The sequence below is a fragment of the Haliotis cracherodii genome, unplaced genomic scaffold (genome assembly GCF_022045235.1).
Source record: "Haliotis cracherodii isolate W230 unplaced genomic scaffold, xgHalCrac1.p SCAF_6, whole genome shotgun sequence".
Taxonomy (NCBI): domain Eukaryota; kingdom Metazoa; phylum Mollusca; class Gastropoda; order Lepetellida; family Haliotidae; genus Haliotis; species Haliotis cracherodii.
The window spans coordinates 61,809,077-61,828,555 of NW_027266319.1; the positions used below are offsets into that span (position 1 = coordinate 61,809,077).

A 19,479-nucleotide genomic window follows, 5' to 3' on the forward strand; every position below is an offset into this window, starting at 1 on the left:
CCAATACTGTTGAAACTTGAACAGATGTCAATTCATGTCAATCATTTAGCAAGATTTCCAAGCATCTAATCAAATCTTTTAAATGAAAATGTTGGACCAACCCAAGGCCACACCATTGTAATAATTTGTTTTGCAGGTTTCTTAGTCAATATGATGAGGGACGAGACACAATAAAACAAAAAATATAATCTTTTCTCCTAAAATAATCCTTTGGCCAAACAAAACTTGATGTGCATTTCCTGTTTCCGAAACGGAGCACCATACCCTCAACCTTGTTTCTAGATTTCAACCTTAGTTTTTAAGACCAACGATCGTAATTTGTTGCACCTCATTGTAGACAACCAGACATTATCTTCCTTTGACACAGGCTTTTACTGACATACTGCACATAATTGTTAATGAAAGCTAAAAAACCCAAACCAACACCCTCAAACACATAACTTTGGGGGCCATATTGAAAAAAGAATCTGGATATAATTGTAAGCTAAATGCAAACAAAATGATGCAAAAAAACATTTTCAATCAAACAGTTTCTTTTTATTTTCCTTTTTGCAGGCTCATGAAAACATCTGGCTTTACAAGCCTATTTTCCCAATACGCCGAGACACAAATTAAGTCTCCATCTCTCCATTCATTACTACATCATGCACCTGATCACAAATCAAAGCCATGTTCCCAATGTTGTTAACACAAAACATGACATAATCTTGTGGAAAACTATTGGCTCGAAACTTTCTTGAGTCTTCCTACCCTTAGAGATGGTAAAAATTAGTCAGTCATGAAATCTGGTTAAAATGTTAACTTGATAATGGAGAAGACAGGTCATGGGTGCAGGCAGCCATAATGCAGTCGACTGCATGCCCTATTAAACGGGAATATGAAGGAGAAAAAAATAGGAAAACTAATCCCATATGACAGAGAAAAAACCCTGCATGGAGTTTGCAATGATGTAGGTTCATGAAGAAGCAAAGTGAAGAGATCTGGTGCTTCAAACTCCACAACAGGGCCTGACATGCCAGATACTGACACCGTCAACAGATAACAATTTTTTCACAAAATGTTACACATTAATTTGTTTTATACAAAACAAAAACAGCTTTTACATGAATTTAACACGCATAACCTAATATTATATTTAGACAATGTTCTAAGGAGTGTAATTCACCAATGAAATGAAATAGCAGTCATATGTTATGAACAGGATATATTCAGAAACTGATGAAAACAAATTTACTTGACTTGTTTTGGAGCACAACTCTGATAAAAATAGAACCAATCTATTCACATTTCTTTGATAAATAAATTCCTGACAAAAGATATATAACGGGACGATGAGAATGATTCTCCCGAGACCAACCCACACTTCAGAAATCTCAGAAAAACTTGCAAATTCAAACCACAAATGTACCAAGAATTCTTCAGAAATAGAAATGTTAATTACACCCTCCAAACAGAACAAAATAAATAGTCTCAAACCATTTGCTGTGAGGTTTCCTACAAATGATTGAAAACACCATGCAATTACCATCAATCAGTCAAAATAACTCGATCTCATGTTCACAGCACACCCAGACTAAACATCACAATGTTGTGAAACTCTTTTCCCAAAACTAAACGGTGGATGCAACTTCAATTTTTCTCAAGTTTTGTCCAATAGTAGCAAAAAATCGGAACAAGCGTATCAGATCAACAAAACATGTCACTACAGACAGATGGGTAAAGTCATATGACAAGGGATGAAAGACCACTGAGAGGGAGAAGTTTCCTCAACAAACAAAATACACGACTTGCTGCCTCTGAGTGTCTGTCAGGCCACGTGCTTCGCATGAAACAACTCAACACTAAGTCAGCCGTGGTGAACAAACAAACTGTCTGTGAAGTGAACTCGCAGCATTTTCTTCATTAATACGATAAGGATAATGGCTGGGTTACCAAAATTACTTGTCATTGACTACGGCTTTCATTTCCTGTGGCAGGAGTGTTTAGACAACCAATGGAGTGAGTGAGTGAGTGAGTGAGTGATTATTCACTTTAAGCAAAATTCCAGCAATATCATGGCAGAGGACACCAGAAATGGGCTTCACACATTGTTACCACGTCTGGAATGGAACCAGGTCTTCAGCATGAAGAGCAAATGCTTTAACCACAAGGCTACCCGACCGCTCCCAACCAATAACGGAAAGGGTTGATATACAGGAGTTTATTTTCTCCTATTTTTACACACTAGAACCTTCTTTTGCATACGCTTTTTGCATGCCAATTTTCATATTATGTGATTTGAAAATCTATTTTCCTTCATAAATCAGTCATATCACTAAAGTTTGTTTCCTGCCTAAAGATCACCCCTTTTTTCTTACGTAAGTCAATTATTCAATCTTCGTATTGCAAGGCAACATTTTATTTGCTATCAAAACAAACTTTCTATTTTCTTGATTTAATTGAAAATTCACATGTTTGCATAATCAGTTAACTTTCAGTTGTGATGTATTTCTTCACAGTCACGTAAAATATAGAACTGAGAATCCAGCATGGCATCAAAGGAATTGCATGAAACCAAAGTGTTGCCCACTGGAGCCATAAACTGCTGTGTGATGTTGTCTTTTTCTGCAATCTTAATCAATGTAATCCGTTCCTCCCTCCTTCACGCTAAAACATCTTTATTCGCGTCTCTAATCCGAAGTCCTAAAATCACGCATCTTAATTCTAATGACCCCACACCATGCATCTCCCACCCTAGAGAGGGAGTTCCAGCTCACTTCACAGACATGTGCGCATTAAGAACAGGGACAAGCATCAAACAGTCAATGGGGACATAAACACTGTGGAATTATGGCTGTGAATCAGCACAACACCGCTTCTGATTAGAGGCATAACCCCATCCTCAGTGACACTTGGACCCCGCTCAAAGATAACACAAAACTGGCCATTTTTGTAGGACCACAAAATTAATGTTGGAGCAGAATTAGTCAGTATCTGGAAAATTGCAGAGAATAAAAATAAATTGCAGGCTGATATGCAAACTGATGACAATTGTTAATGACAAGTTTAAAATTTGGACAAAAAGGGTGTTAGATTTGCAAACAGTTCTGGAAATAAACATCAAAGTAATACGAAACAAAACAATATTAATCAAATAATCTAAAATAGAAAAAGATACATTATTTTTGTTAATAAAAAATCAAACAGAAAAATCAATGTTGAAAATGTTTTGAAGATATTTTAAAGTTGAAAAAGTTTATAAAGTTGGAAAAAAAGAGAATGTTTTGTAGTGAGTTAGATCAATTATACAAACAGTAAAGCTGAAAATTACAATCTCCAGCTGAAGCAAACTTTTTTGTTGTCATCTTTTATCAGAAATCTGAAGTCACTGATGTCTATAAGTTAACACAAAGGTGGGTTGTGGGGACATGGATTAATCTAACAAATGGCACAGTACAATCTCCAGCTGACCTAATGTTGTGTTTGTCTTTATCTCAATATCCTTTGTTGAGATTTCTCCAGAGCACATTACGAATGTTTTCTGTTTTCAAGACAAGAAAGGAACTGTTGTTCCAATGTTGAATACATTTTGGACTGTCAAGCAAGTCTATTCCACCACATGTTCCTCCCAAACATCAAACACCATTTTTATTAAAAGCATTCTTATTAACAGACAGGGTTTTTTTCATCCTGGAAAAACGGAAACAAAAGTGTTTTGGGAGATGGGATATTTTCACCAAGCAGCTGACGGTTTGACAGCAACTGCTACAAGAACATCCCCAAACAGCCAAAGGCCACAAATAGATGCTCACTTCGCACGATAGGCAGCCATCTTGGTTTTAGCACTTCAAGTACTTCATCTGCAGCTTCAAAACAAATGTGTCCTATCTGCCTCAAGATTGGAGTGAGGAACAGAAGAGATAGCATCAAATTTTGCAGGGTATTTCTGGAGATGAGTACAAGAATGGGAGCTATCCCATCTGGAATCTGGATTGAGTCCGAGACGCAGACCCAAATGTAGAAACCATCAGGCAAGCTACAACCTCTTGAAACTGACTGAAGGTCCACCAACTTCCTCATTACTGCAGAAGAGACATTAAGTACTTCATAAATTTCCTACATCTTGATGTCTGGAGATACATAATATTGAAAAGGAAACCCTTCATTAGAAAAGAAACAGAATGAATGGTCACAATTCTTTTTTTTTTTTCTTTTTTTTTTTTGGGGGGGGGGGGGGGGAATGATGGCAATACTCAGTAAGGAGTTTCAAAGCATACAATCTTTCTTGAAACATTAGAAACATGATTCAAACAAACCAGATGAAAACTTAACCATAGTCGTCCTGCCCGTGAGAATGTATGGCTTTCGCACACTGAGCCCATGCAGGGGATAAATCCTACAGATCACCTGGACAGTCTGCCCCAGAACAGCCAGCAGTGTTACGCATCATCGATTTGTTATTACCCACTTTGTCGTAGATGGGAGTGAGTGAGTGAGTATGGTTTTACGCCGCTTTTAGCAATATTCCAGCAATATCACAGCGGGGGACACCAGAAATGGGCTTCACACATTGTACCCATGTCAGGAATCGAACCCGGGTCTTCGTCGTGACGAGCCAACGCTTTAACCACTAGGCTACCCGACTGCCCCTGTGGTAGATGTGACTTTGCATGGAAAGAGATAACCTCAACCTTCCTCTAATTATTGAACAATTATTTTTTTCAATTTATTCAAAAAGAATTTCTTCCCTAATTCAAGAGGCCAACTGAAGCCAGCCCGAAGACTGCTCCTTCAGTCAAGAGGCACCTCTTTCAGAGCTTTTTTCAAGTCTGCAATGGCTGTGGTGCTTTGAGTGTACAGAGATTGGGTCAGAAGAGGAAGGCTTGGATGTTATCAAGGGCAGCTGCCTGCATAATTCAGGGAACTCAACTTACAAATCACTTTCCCTTAACCAGAAGTACACATGCATGCTTTTCCTAACACTGTTTGAAGTCTCCGATAGTGTTTCCTTGTGCCAGCTCTTACAAGATTCTTGTAACACCATAGAAATGATATTCAAAATGGAAACGAAAGATAGGACGTGAAATGCGATTAGGTTTGCAGAACGATCTCAAGTGTGTCGGTGTTATGAACCAATACATAACTTCAGTTCATTAAGATGCCTATGAAGTACACACATGAGTTTAAGTGTATGTATCTAGCTTGAATCTCTTCTATTTAATGTGCCTATGCATAAACAAGACTTAAAAACTAATCTTTGCTTTCAAACATAGTTGAGCATGAAAACCTCAGGTCCTTGTGACACATGCCTTGGATATTAGCAATGTTAAAGATGAAATCCTAAATAACTTAATTGAATTTTCAATAGGGTAAAAAATAATTAAAACATGTAAAACTTGTACATTAGGGTCCTACAGATGTCCTTCATCCAGTCACGTCACAAGGCAGGACATTGTCCTTCATCCAGTCATGTCACAAGGCAGGACATTGTCCTTCATCCAGTCATGTCACAAGGCAGGACATTGTCCTTCATCCAGTCACAAGGCAGGACATTGTCCTTCATCCAGTCATGCCACAAGGCAGGCGTTGTCCTTCATCCAGTCATGTCACAAGGCAGGACATTGTCCTTCATCCAGTCATGTCACAAGGCAGGCGTTGTCCTTCATCCAGTCATGTCACAAGGCAGGACATTGTCCTTCATCCAGTCATGTCACAAGGCAGGACATTGTCCTTCATCCAGTCACAAGGCAGGACATTGTCCTTCATCCAGTCATGTCACAAGGCAGGCGTTGTCCTTCATCCAGTCATGTCACAAGGCAGGACATTGTCCTTCATCCAGTCATGTCACAAGGCAGGCGTTGTCCTTCATCCAGTCATGTCACAAGGCAGGACATTGTCCTTCATCCAGTCATGTCACAAGGCAGGCGTTGTCCTTCATCCAGTCATGTCACAAGGCAGGACATTGTCCTTCATCCAGTCATGTCACAAGGCAGGCGTTGTCCTTCATCCAGTCATGTCACAAGGCAGGACATTGTCCTTCATCCAGTCATGTCACAAGGCAGGCGTTGTCCTTCATCCAGTCATGTCACAAGGCAGGACATTGTCCTTCATCCAGTCATGTCACAAGGCAGGCGTTGTCCTTCATCCAGTCATGTCACAAGACAGGCGTTGTCCTTCATCCAGTCATGTCACAAGGCAGGCGTTGTCCTTCATCCAGTCATGTCACAAGGCAGGACATTGTCCTTCATTCAGTCATGTCACAAGGCAGGACATTGTCCTTCATCCAGTCATGTCACAAGGCAGGCGTTGTCCTTCATCCAGTCATGTCACAAGGCAGGACATTGTCCTTCATCCAGTCATGTCACAAGGCAGGCGTTGTCCTTCATCCAGTCATGTCACAAGACAGGCGTTGTCCTTCATCCAGTCATGTCACAAGGCAGGGGTTGTCCTTCATCCAGTCATGTCACAAGGCAGGACATTGTCCTTCATCCAGTCATGTCACAAGGCAGGGGTTGTCCTTCATCCAGTCATGTCACAAGGCAGGGGTTGTCCTTCATCCAGTCATGTCACAAGGCAGGCGTTGTCCTTCATCCAGTCACAAGGCAGGACATTGTCCTTCATCCAGTCATGTCACAAGGCAGGCGTTGTCCTTCATCCAGTCATGTCACAAGGCAGGACATTGTCCTTCATCCAGTCATGTCACAAGGCAGGCGTTGTCCTTCATCCAGTCATGTCACAAGGCAGGACATTGTCCTTCATCCAGTCAGTCACAAGGCAGGACATTGTCCTTCATCCAGTCATGTCACAAGGCAGGACATTGTCCTTCATCCAGTCATGTCACAAGGCAGGACATTGTCCTTCATCCAGTCATGTCACAAGGCAGGACATTGTCCTTCATCCAGTCATGTCACAAGGCAGGACATTGTCCTTCATCCAGTCATGTCACAAGGCAGGCGTTGTCCTTCATCCAGTCATGTCACAAGGCAGGACATTGTCCTTCATTCAGTCATGTCACAAGGCAGGCGTTGTCCTTCATTCAGTCATGTCACAAGGCAGGACATTGTCCTTCATCCAGTCATGTCACAAGGCAGGCGTTGTCCTTCATCCAGTCATGTCACAAGGCAGGCGTTGTCCTTCATCCAGTCATGTCACAAGGCAGGCGTTGTCCTTCATCCAGTCATGTCACAAGGCAGGACATTGTCCTTCATCCAGTCATGTCACAAGGCAGGCGTTGTCCTTCATCCAGTCATGTCACAAGGCAGGCGTTGTCCTTCATCCAGTCATGTCACAAGGCAGGACATTGTCCTTCATTCAGTCATGTCACAAGGCAGGCGTTGTCCTTCATCCAGTCATGTCACAAGGCAGGACACTGTCCTTCATTCAGTCATGTCACAAGGCAGGACATTGTCCTTCATCCAGTCACGTCACAAGGCAGGACATTGTCCTTCATCCAGTCATGTCACAAGGCAGGACATTGTCCTTCATCCAGTCACGTCACAAGGCAGGACATTGTCCTTCATCCAGTCACGTCACAAGGCAGGCATTGTCCTTCATCCAGTCATGTCACAAGGCAGGCGTTGTCCTTCATCCAGTCATGTCACAAGGCAGGACATTGTCCTTCATCCAGTCATGTCACAAGGCAGGACATTGTCCTTCATCCAGTCATGTCACAATGCTATTATTCCACTACACAGCATGATGACAAAGTCAAAAGGTCTCCCATTTCCACAGTTTGGTTGCAAACAAGGAAAATGAAGGAGTTTATGGACGTAACTGTTTATCAGTCAGACATAAAGTTAATGGACACCATTAAGCCTTAAGTAAGTTTATCATTTCTAAAGTACATGTTGATGATTAATGTGTGCTTATTTCTACAGAAATTATCTATAGTCTTGTGTAGTTTCAAAGTCAACCAATTTACAACTGAGTTTGTATCCGTCGTATCAATCATCAAACATACACCTCTGGCTAGCAAAAGCATCGAGCCTTAATATAGGACTTGGGCTTTATTTTAAGAGAGGCCAAGGCCCTGTCACACAAAATAATTTTATAGCGAGGACCGTTGTAAGATTGTTCAAGTACGGGAGTTAATTCAGGACAGATGATGAAACATTGTGGAAAAGACTGCTCAGGAAGCCACATACGTAATACTGCAAATACTGAAAAAGGGGCCCGAAATCAACAAGAGAAAGAAACATCTTTCTACAATAACAGTCAAGACTTTGCCCTATCACCCTCAAAGAAACTTAAAACTGTTTTCCTTGTTGAAGCTTCAGAACAACTTGACACTGGCTTTTTTTATCAGCGGGATCTTCTTTCCGGGAATAGATTTCTCTGAAATCCATCAAATGCCTTGCAATAGGCCTGGAGGTAAATCGCAAAGTTAGCCATCAGTTCCACATGGTCTATCCAGCAGGGAAATGTCAACCTAGGCTACTTCTAATCAAACTGTCTGTGACTGGCTACAGTCTCTGATAACCTTCTCATTTCATGACCGTGATCTTTCTCATCAGAGACACCATTATCTGATTAATTACAAAGGTGGTATTCAGCTTCCACTTTAAACATGACACCTTTTCATCCATAAAATGGATCAGGTTTACAGAGGAATCAAAACCTTGTTGTGTAACAATTCAAATCCGTTAATGCCAAGGTAAGAAAGGTTGTTTGCATTTTTAAATCATGTGATTAAAAGTTTTCTCTGGTTTAGTCACACAAAGGCATCCAACAGGCACTCGTAGCACTGAGATGGCATAATTCTCAAACTTTGTCACAGACTTATGACAGTTGTAGCTCTCAGATAGCATTGTGGAACAGGAACCTGACAAGACAGCAGTGGTCCATAGTATGAGCAATGATCACTGGTTCCTAGATATGATTATCAACCAGTTTCCTTCTGACAGCTCCATTGGTGGTCAACTATTCAAGCATAATTCATTCACAACAATAAACATGATCACCTACCTTTAAACTCAGCTGACAAACATGAGGTACTGGGAATATAAACTGTCCAGTCCTTTATATTTTTTCAAATTGGTACAAAAATTGGTTACAAATACTCACTGTTTTCTTGCAGGTGTGTCTCTGTGTGTAGAACTCTGGTCCAATTGTCCCTTTGCCCTGAAAGCAGTCGCTGACAGTCTTGTTGAACAATTGGTCAATGTCTGCCATATCATAGTCACAAAACGCAGACATTCCTGGTGGCATTGTGGAAGAGGTGATATTCTGTGAGAAGACTGTGTACAGTCTCCCTTCGTGAAGCTGGACTCCCTGGATGATGTCATACCTCTGACCACTGGCATTTTCACAGAAAAGTGGCAGCTCTACATAGGAGTAAAAGTACTTGTCCTCTTGACAAATTCGGCTGATCTTGGAAATATACCTGCTTGAATTTACATTATCTTTCTGCACAGACACAAAATAGACAAATCCTTCATTCGAGAAACCATCCACAAAACGAATTTTAAAGCTTCTACGGAACTTTTCCAATATGTTTTTCTCGGTTGCTCCAAAAGAATCCCGATAAGAAAATTCCAGGTCGGTTAGTCGTCTACTACTTAAACTGGGAACCATATTCCGATAAGTGCTTATTCCATTACTGCTGTAGGTAGCTGCAACGTACAAAGCAAGCTCTGAATTAACACTGGGTGCAATGAACATGACACTTGATGACTTATCATTAGGCACCACAGGTTTCAGGAATAACTTTTCAACATGAGTGATATTCTTCAATGAAACCTTTTGGCAAAATCCATGAAAAAGACTAGAGCATAAAATAAGTGTGTTTTGCATAGAGTCAATGACTAATCCTTTGGTTTGGCTACTAGTCTGTTTTTTTTCTTTCTCGCATGGAAGTAACGGTGGTGGGCACTGAGAGTTATCTTCCCTTGGTCCTGTTGAGGCACTCTGAATAAGAAACAGCTCTGGAGAGAGTTTATGTAGCCTGTTGGTAGCACCTACGAATATATTCCCTGTTTGAGCATGAAGGGCTATATGTTGAAGTTTTTTGCCACTTGGGTCTCTAAATGTCCGTCTGACTTGCATTGTGGAACACAAACAGAGTCCTGTTGCTAAGAGCAACACACACAAATAGGAAGCAGCCATCTTAGATTTAGAGATGATCCTTATCTGCAACAGAAAGTAAGAAATTTAACTTCTGTACTAACAATGAACCATTTCACTCCAGGAAATTCCTGTAAATGTCAAACAATCTCCCACAACACAAAATGAATAATCCAATTCTTTCAGAAATTATAATAATTAATTAACTAATTGACAAACAAATGTCAAAGTGTTCACAAAGAAAAAGGTTAACTGCACAATCATGCAGAAAACTGTTATTAGTCGACAGGAAACAACTTCAAAGAATCTTTTCCATTTTCCAATCATACAATTCCAAATTTTCATAGCGGCAAGCAAATCACCCTCTCTATGTCACGTTTTTGTCAAAGTGGGGAGAGTCGCTTCCTTCAAGCTGAACTCATTTATGAGTTATGAATGTGTTGGGCATCAAAGTCTCAATAACAGCTGAGGTTGTGCTCTCTGCAGCTAACGCCAAAATCAGCATTGCGCAGCAATTGCAGCTGAACAGGAAGTGTGCAAACTGCACATAAAAATGCATCTCCACTGGGCTCAGATATCTGCAAATTCCCAACTGCCTTATCATCAAACAATTTTTTTTCCAAAAATTTTAATTTCCTGATCATTAAAGCATGAGCAGAGCAACTGCTGAGTTCTTTTTGGACAACCTTGGTCTTATCAAGACACGGAGCTGAGAACACAGACCTTTCACTGATGAAAATTTATCAACATGTAACAACTTTTACTAAGAATATACATGTAGGATATGTCATAAAGATAAACAAGTAGTTAATTTTGATGTAAAGTGCAAGAATATGTCATCACGTTCAGAGATAGGATTTTGTCTATCGTATTTTATCGCTTCATATAAACCTCTTTCCTATAAAGTGTTTCTTCAGAACATTTGCCTGTGTATGGACTGGGGTGACCCACCTTATCAAACTCGCAACACGCTCAGAGAAATCTCCCTGATAGCAGACATAAAATGTTAGCCATATTTAAAATCTGATCCTAACACGAAAAAGGAAATTTAAAGAGCTGAAGTTTTTCATCGTAACAAAGTTTTCTTCTTTACTTCAATGCAAAAGGTATTCTTGAGTCTTTCAGAATTCATCTGTGAATATTGTGAGGCAGTTCCTTTGAAAACATTTCCTGTGAGTGCAATTCATGTAGATGTGACTGATAATCTACACACAAGACCAACAGTGAGCAGGCTCACTAATACACCTGACTTCAACTCCAATATACATGTATTTCTAAGTTCAAATCATGAAAAAGGTTTATTTCCTCAGAAAATCCACTTATCAAAATCATCGCACCTCTCCTATTGATATAAAAACTGTTCCCCAAATTTGAAAAAATCCATGAAGTAGCTTTCAAGTTATAGGTTGCACAAATGTTTCAGAAAAAAAGAGTAAACAAATGAAAATTAGATTTTTTTAGAAGAAGATCCAAATATTCAAAACAATCTTCATACTGCACCTCTCCTATTGGTATAGAAAATGTTCACCAAGTTGGAAAAGAATCAGTAGTTTCTAACTTATAGGTCGCACCCAGAAATGTCCTCAGGACGGACAGATGGAATTCCTGGGTATAACAAAATACCCCCACCCTATTAGGTCAGTCATATTTTAATCTCCTCATAATTCTTTTCATAAGCCCTGAATACATTTCCATCAAGAATGTCAAGAAAACAACAACATTCGATGAAGTAATCCTTGCTTATTTCACGGCCCTATGGTACCATAAAAAATGAACACAAGTTATTGATTCCCTTCACTGCATAAGGATGGTGCTTTTAAATAAATTAAATTGCCATGGAATATTGAATATTTGATATCAGGAAATATTCAAACAAGGATAATGTTTAGCACTATAAGATCAACAATTTCTTACCATATCTAATGAAATAAGGAGATTTCTTTTCTGTATACATGAGACTAATCATAATGTAAGAGTGAGTGAGTCGGGTTTAACGCCGCTTTTAACAGTATTCCAGTTATATCGCGGTGTGTTAGCTTAATGTGGGAGGAAAGCCCGAATTGATGCAGGTCTCAGACGTTTACCACTTCGGTGAAACCCACGAGCACCGGTATGGTGCTGACAAACCTAGAAACATAATCGGGGCGAACCGGGATTCAAACCCACAATCATAGGTTTCTGGCGTGTCCAAGGGACGCAACTCTGCACAGCGAATTGCTGCACCTTAAACGACTGGGCCACATCACACTGGCATCCAGGCATATTACATAGGGTAATAATACAATTTACAGTTTTCCAATGAGAATGCGGTTATTCACCAAAGCATTCGATCTTTAACCTGATCGGCTGAAACTTGCAGAAAAAGAATGTAGCATTCCAGTCTAATTATCACAAGTTTCTCTCTTTTTTTCTCTCAAAATAAATAGCTTATCTGTATTGAGTCGACCTAGGTATGGCACAAGGTGAATCTTTAAGGCTCAAGGGTTATATATACTGTCAGTCAGACACAGCTGAGAAGATTACGTTAACCTGCAGGCATCACTGACTTGCAGTTATCTGTGCAGACGCACAAATCTGCACCCTGTTTATACTGCACATGCTTTTTGTCAGTAGATACTGCACGCACCTGCTTCGCAAATCTGCCTCAACTTCGTTTCAACTTTGTTGAAACATTCCCCTAAGTGATCCTGGCTTCGCCCTTCTTTTCTCCCCCCTTTAGTTGCTGTTTATTTTTAAATGTCTGCCTTTTATCGTTTTTACGGCAACTGTTTAGTCACATAGTTGGCCAAATCCTCAGCAACTGTTGACACGAAACAGTAATTGTTTGCTTGTTAAGATTTAAAGCCATTTCTCGAAGATATCACATACTTACTCACTAAAATGTCAATACTGGCAAATAATTTTGAACGTTATCATCCACTGTAAATGATTCATTAAAAATAATCAACATAATAAACAATAAATTTGCATCATTCGTATACAATATCAATTTGAATTTTGAAAATAAAGATGAAATTCATACTTTCATAAATAAATAAATCAACCGTAAAACCGGATTCATTTAATTGCACAATAAGAATGAAACAGGCACATACAAACAACCATAATTGAGATAAAATCAACCATTACACAGACACAATCAATTGTTGTATAGGCAGAATCAATTGTCATACATGAACAATCATTATTCAGATACAAACAATTGACAACCAAGATCAATCAGCTGTCACACAACAGTTGTCATTCCAATCTAATTGATCACTAGCATCAAGGAGAAATCACATGTCACAAAAGACCAAGTCAAGTTGCAACAAATTCTGGAGGGAGGTCCATGGCTGTAAATAATGGCGATTATATGGATAACATTGTTTCCATTTAATCTCACACTGGCTGCACCGGCATTAGGAGCTAATCCTATTAGAGTCAAGGCGTGAGGAGCAGCCGTGATGTGTAGCGGTGTTTACCAAACATGCAGATAAGCTTTGTTTAAGATGGCGTGATAGACGCTCAAAGGATGCTGCCAGCTAACCAACATGCATCACATGCCTAACTGGGCCATCTGAACTGTTTACTATGGAGCACATACGTGAACAAAATAATTTAATTGTCTTATTTGAATGTTCTAGTGTGATGTATTGTGTTTCATATAATGATTTACAGATATTCTTAAAGATTTTGCCAGCGGGAGAAAAAATAAGATTGGTAATGAAGGTCAAAATGATATCATTTCATCCTAGCAATCAAATCTTATTATGTCAAGAAATTGTGCAGTCTTATCAAAATAATGTAAAAGGCAGTTAGAAGTGATACACATAAGGAAGAGCATTTATGTGTTCCTTATGATAAATAAGATAAATAAGATAACATCCATAAATTCTCATCCCAATGTTCACTACCAAATTTTATTTGTTTGTCCAGCAAAAGGTCAAGATTGACTTTATTCTCCCTCATCCCGGACAGCTGATGCTAACATTCTAACTTTGGCCTCTGAAACAGTTGAGTAACATCAAGGTCCTGACCCGTGAAGATCCGAGTCAGAATAGGTCTACAGCAACCCATGCTTGTTGTAACGGGATCGGGTGGTCAGGCTCACTGACTTGGTTGATGCATGTCATTGTATCCCAAATGCTTGGATCGATGCTAGATTTACATTCTTTTGATAAGGCTGCACAATTTGTTATATAATAATCAGCAGAGCTTTTTTTTATTTTTCGTCTCTGAAAATGACGAGAGTTTCCGGTTTATCATATTTTTATAACTATATTTTAACAGCAGACCCTGAAACAAATATATATCCAATACAGCCTATGCAAGTCTATATTTGGCAAATCTAGATTAACTGCGGTTTCAGAAAGAAAGTACCTATAATTTAACTTAACTAATCAATTAATTCAAATAACAAATTTCTGTAAAAAAAAGGTTCATTTCAGAGACTAGATGTTAGTCTACTTGTTACACTGTTGTAAATGTTTCTCTGTTTCAAAGATGCTGTCCCAGCATCACACATCCTTATCGCCAGCTGGTGCGTGTTGCATGCTAGCCCTTACCGTGAAGCACATATTTTGTCATATTCTATCTCCCCCTTCCCTGTAGATCCATCAACTGGATTTGTGAGTGTCATTATCTAAGTGGCTTCATAGAGCTGGTAATGAGGCTGGCCTGAGCCGACAAGCCTTACATAACGTACTGATGGAATACAGGGGTCTCTCTCACAGATGGCTGTGAGCCACTGCTAGGGGGGGTGGGGGTGGGGGGTAACGGAGGGGAAGCAGGGGAAACATTGAGGGGGGGGGATCATCTCTTGGGGCAAGGGAGTTAACAGACAGTTCCACCCCTGCCGAACTAGGCTGCAATTATGAAGGGTTTTTTGTCTGGACTATCGGGACTAAAAAGTCTATGTTAAGTCCATCAAAATCATGTAACTAAATTAAAATCCAGTTCGTCGACTTCCATGCAGATTTCACTCAATTGCAGGACTTGCAAAGCATGTGTACCAAAAACTTAACATCAGCAGATATTTTCTTAATGTTTTCATGTTTTTAATCAAGGTGCTCACCTCATTTGATGCACTTCACGAAGTAAGATCCATTTTATTACAAAATAGATCTTGATTATAGATCAGATCGTCTTTACTTATATGAGATATGAGAGGTGGAATATGATTGGTCAATAGGAGGGACATAAAAGGACATAACTCGTTATAGCCATTGGTGGTGCAATGATCGAGCCCCGAAATACCAGCGTATTTCGGCAAGAGTTATAACTGGACTTTTACAGTCCATTAACTCCCTTGAGTCGGGAAGATGGTCTTCCAGTGGGGAAGGCAATGGAGAGGGATGGGGGTGATGTGTTTTCTCTTGTAAACCAAACATTCACCCACATCAAACTTCTCACCTCCAGCAGCCAAGTTATACTAATCCCCTTTTCAAAGCTAAAGACAGATATTAAGTGATTCCCCTAAACTGGAATGTTCCTTTAAAGAATTCATTTGACTTAACCTTATACCAAAGTCTGTTTTGGATAGTATGAGTGTATTGGAAGGGGCACCTGTGGGGTAAGGGCAGGGGGTTGGGTCTGGAGAGGGGTGGGGATGATGGTCTACCAGCTGGGTTAGTGTAGGGAGGGTGGTGGTTGTGTGGAGTTGGGAAACACATCACAGTGTGCGCGTGCACATTGCGCATGCGATTGTTCATGCAACTCCACAAGTCAATTGTTCTTAATGAGATCAAACAAAAACGAATCAAACGAGACTTTAAGACAAGAGGCCTGCTGTAAAGCTCTGTTCTACATAAACATTATATCAATTGATTACAGGACTGATGAGCTGGTCATGTGTGAGACCCATGCTTGGCTCTAGTGTTGAGTCACCGGAGTGTGTTGGGTTTTACACCTCAAAACACTGATGCAGCAATCTCTTATTATGGTATTCATGGTCCCCCAACTTCAAAAATGCCTATCAAAGACTTCACTGATGCAGCAGTATCATTGTAGGGAGGACCAAGAATGGCCTTCACACAAAGCAACAGACTACGGACTTGAACCTAATTGTTTGACCAGCAGACACATAAACAACTGGACTACCTGACCCTTGAAGAAGGGTCGAAGGAGTGCACATGAAATGAAAGTAATGAAAGAGTGATCTTTTTGAACATCTCTGGAAGTAACAGCAATGGGTTGGAGGAAGAGCCACTTACCTTAAACCCTTTAACAGAGAGGGGTTGTGGGGGGCTCAAGGAGAGGTGCTGACAGGGCTTGGACGAGGATATTAAAGAGATTGAGAGGATGAAGGTGGTAGCACTTAATATGACCCATACCAAGTGGCGGGGACAGGCTTGGGGGTGGTGGTGGTCGTGGGGGACAGGCACATAAAATGAACCACAGAAGAGGCTTTAGGGTCAAGGATTATTATGAATGGTTGCAATGGATGAGTGGCACTTAGTGACCAGATGGCATGCTGGGTAAAGCAAAAGTTTGCTTTAAGTGCTGTGTTCATATCCTGGAGTTAATTGCATTTTTATTGTCTTCAGATTTTCCAAAGCCGTTATCAGTAATAGCTATTTGTACAAATTTGCATGAGCCAATACTCATTTTAAGTCAAATCCAACAAAAAATATTTTAATTTGCCCTTGAGACATCTTTATATCTGATGATGACAACTAAAAAAAGATATTTTGAACACTTGATCTCTCCAATCTGATGAGGTGAGAGCAATTTTAAATTTGAATAATATTTTTGGCAGATATAATGTATTTAACAAAATGCCTAACTGTGTACAAATTTTCAAATGAAAACGATAACAATATACCACATTCAAACACACAAAGACTTTTGAGAAGATGAATGAGTCTAACTATTATTCACTGACATAAATCCTTCTGGAAGTCAGCCGTCACATGGCCGTTTGAATGCTTCCAAATTACACCCGTGGCCCACATACAGCCATTACCTGTATTCCCATCTTTGTGATGACATATGTACAAGATGTGTTCACAGAGAACCTTTCATAGGCAAAGATCACGGGCCATAAATTCCCCTTTATCAAGAAACAGTTGCCCCTTTTATCTCATGGGAAGGTAAATCAAATTAGTCTGCTGCAGTCTTTTATCCACTGGTTATACACACAGGTATTTAGTTGAGGGGCAACTACACCTGAGATTACAGGTAACATCCCAAGGTGTACCTGTATTGTTGCAACTAAATCAGGAAAGACGTTCACCTTTATCAGCATTGCAAACAGAAAGATCGAACACTGATATAACAATATTTATACATAATCTTTAGCATTTGTAATACTTCTCTTTCTCGAGTGACTGTGTATGTATGCTGAATCAGCATTTCTTCTCCAGCATAGAGACTCAGGTACTGAAAACTTTCTTCAATCTAAGTCCACGGTGAGAGGTGTGGGCATGGTTCAACATTGTAACTGCAACATTCCTACCATGTCACTGCTATACAGGAGCACACTGAGGCCAAAATAAATAATAGTCTTGGTTCCCAGGCACTGCCCACATCATCATAAACTTCATTGCATGTTTCGTTTTTATTTTCAGATTTTTTTTGTGAATTGTGTTTAAGTATTAAGATTTATATATATTTTTTGAAAATGGAAATAAAAAGCAAAACGTGCATCAGACTTTATGATGATGCAGGTGCCTGAGAACCCAAACTATTTTTTTAAAGCCTAAATAATAAGAATACAATATCAAATATAACCTAATATGTAAGAATAAATTGAGTGCATTCTTGGCTTTTCAAAGTTAGGGTTATCTTCGTTGTCAGCTTTAGATTTACCTTTTGGGACAGACTACAACCATTTATGCAGGATGTAGGTTGTATTTGCTAGTTTTGGGACATTAACATTTCCCCAAATTGGGTTGGTGAATCAGAACATTATGTGCAATGCAGCCTTTGGTGGAAGGTGTATGTACATATATTGTAAGGAACACTATGACCACTATACCATTGTGCACTGAACATTTGAAAGCATGCCTTTACACAAATATGGTCATATTTATTTACCTTGCGGTGCATTTTAACCACATTGTTAACAGAAAAGGGGAATGCTGCTCTTGTTCTACTATAAATGTCATACATAGAGAAAATACATTAAGTTGGAAATGTCAAGTGGTACCAGATATAGACAGAAACAAAAACTACATTGCTAACTATAGTTGTCACAGTTAGGTCTCAGGCAACTTCTGAACTAAAGCCTTTTAAACTGGCGTTCTAACCAGAGCAACACAGACCACTTCAAAGTGATACTTTTTAATTTACCAACATACACAAAAATAGTATGTTCTCTGTATCATGTTTGCTAAAAATATCCACAAAAAGCTGTTGATATTATGAATGTAAGGAGATATTTAGAAATCAAAAGAATCTTCTTGTTCATGATCTTTGGATGAGGTTGGTTCTTGCTAAAGCACTTTCATCAAAAGATTAGAATGCTAATGTAAATTCAATTTATGCTATGTTTTCCTGTAAAAATAACCACATGTATTATGAGTGCATGAGACAGTGCTGAGTCAACACACAGCACATGTATAAATGTTGTTGAGGTCATACATATAACTAACAAAATATACATGGATACTCCATATTGACTCACTACAAAGCTCTCTTATCGCTAACACAAATATCTAGCATGGGTGGAGAAACATGGCTACTGAAATATCTTTATTGGAAACCCATAGTGCTATTTAAGTTAGCTTAGAAGAGCTTTATGGCATATCACTGGATAAACTTTGAAATTACTTGGATAATAAATAAAAAGGCAATTGAGACACCAGAGAAAGTCAATTATGCTTGGAAGCTTAAGGCACTTCAAAGGCAGTGTAATAAAAAAAAGATGCTTCAGTTAAAAAACGAGAAATGCATCTCACATAGTCACCCTTCCATTCATACTGCAAAAAGAAGAGGATTTGCAAAAATAGTGACTGACAGTACGACATTTGCTCCAAATGTGAACACTTGAAGGTAAGGACTACCATTTCTAATTAAGCCTTGTTACCAACATCAATAGCAGGCCATAATCAACAAACAAACACACAAATTCATGACACCTACCAGCGCAAATATCACCTCATGGACAGACAGCTCACCAGAAATCGTAAACTATCCTCCAGCTATGGCTGGTAATCTCCCAAAGGACAAGTCTTGGGATGTGGGGCTAGACCCTATCTGCTGCTCCCAACCAAGGAGGGGCCACACTGTCCCCTACAATCTATTCTGAAGCAATTACAGCAGGACAAAGAGAAGAATCTCCCACCCAGCTCAATGTCTTGTCCTGCAGACTTCATTCACTTGTTGTGCGTCTGCCTGTTTGAGTTATATCCACAGCAGACGTGACTGAGGCAGACGGGTTAACCCTTTGTAACTGGTTAACCTTATCTGCTTCAAACTGGATGATTATTGACAGTCTGGATTTGTAGGTATGCT

General features: G+C 39.5%; 1 protein-coding gene across 7 annotated transcripts in view; it reads right to left on the reverse strand.

Moving 5' to 3' along the window:
- The window catches only part of LOC139444845 (plexin A3-like), a 136,800-nt gene that overhangs the window by 48,436 nt on the left and 68,885 nt on the right, over positions 1–19,479 (reverse strand). For 5 of the 7 annotated variants that reach the window (XM_071225826.1, XM_071225831.1, XM_071225829.1 and 2 more), the window contains one exon: positions 9,043–10,107. In XM_071225826.1, the coding sequence (XP_071081927.1) occupies positions 9,043–10,083 (1,041 nt within the window). In that variant the 5' untranslated portion in view covers positions 10,084–10,107. Of the gene's footprint in view, positions 1–9,042; positions 10,108–10,370; positions 10,425–19,479 lie in introns of those variants that run through there. The other 2 variants (XM_071225827.1, XM_071225828.1) reach the window with 2 other exon arrangements.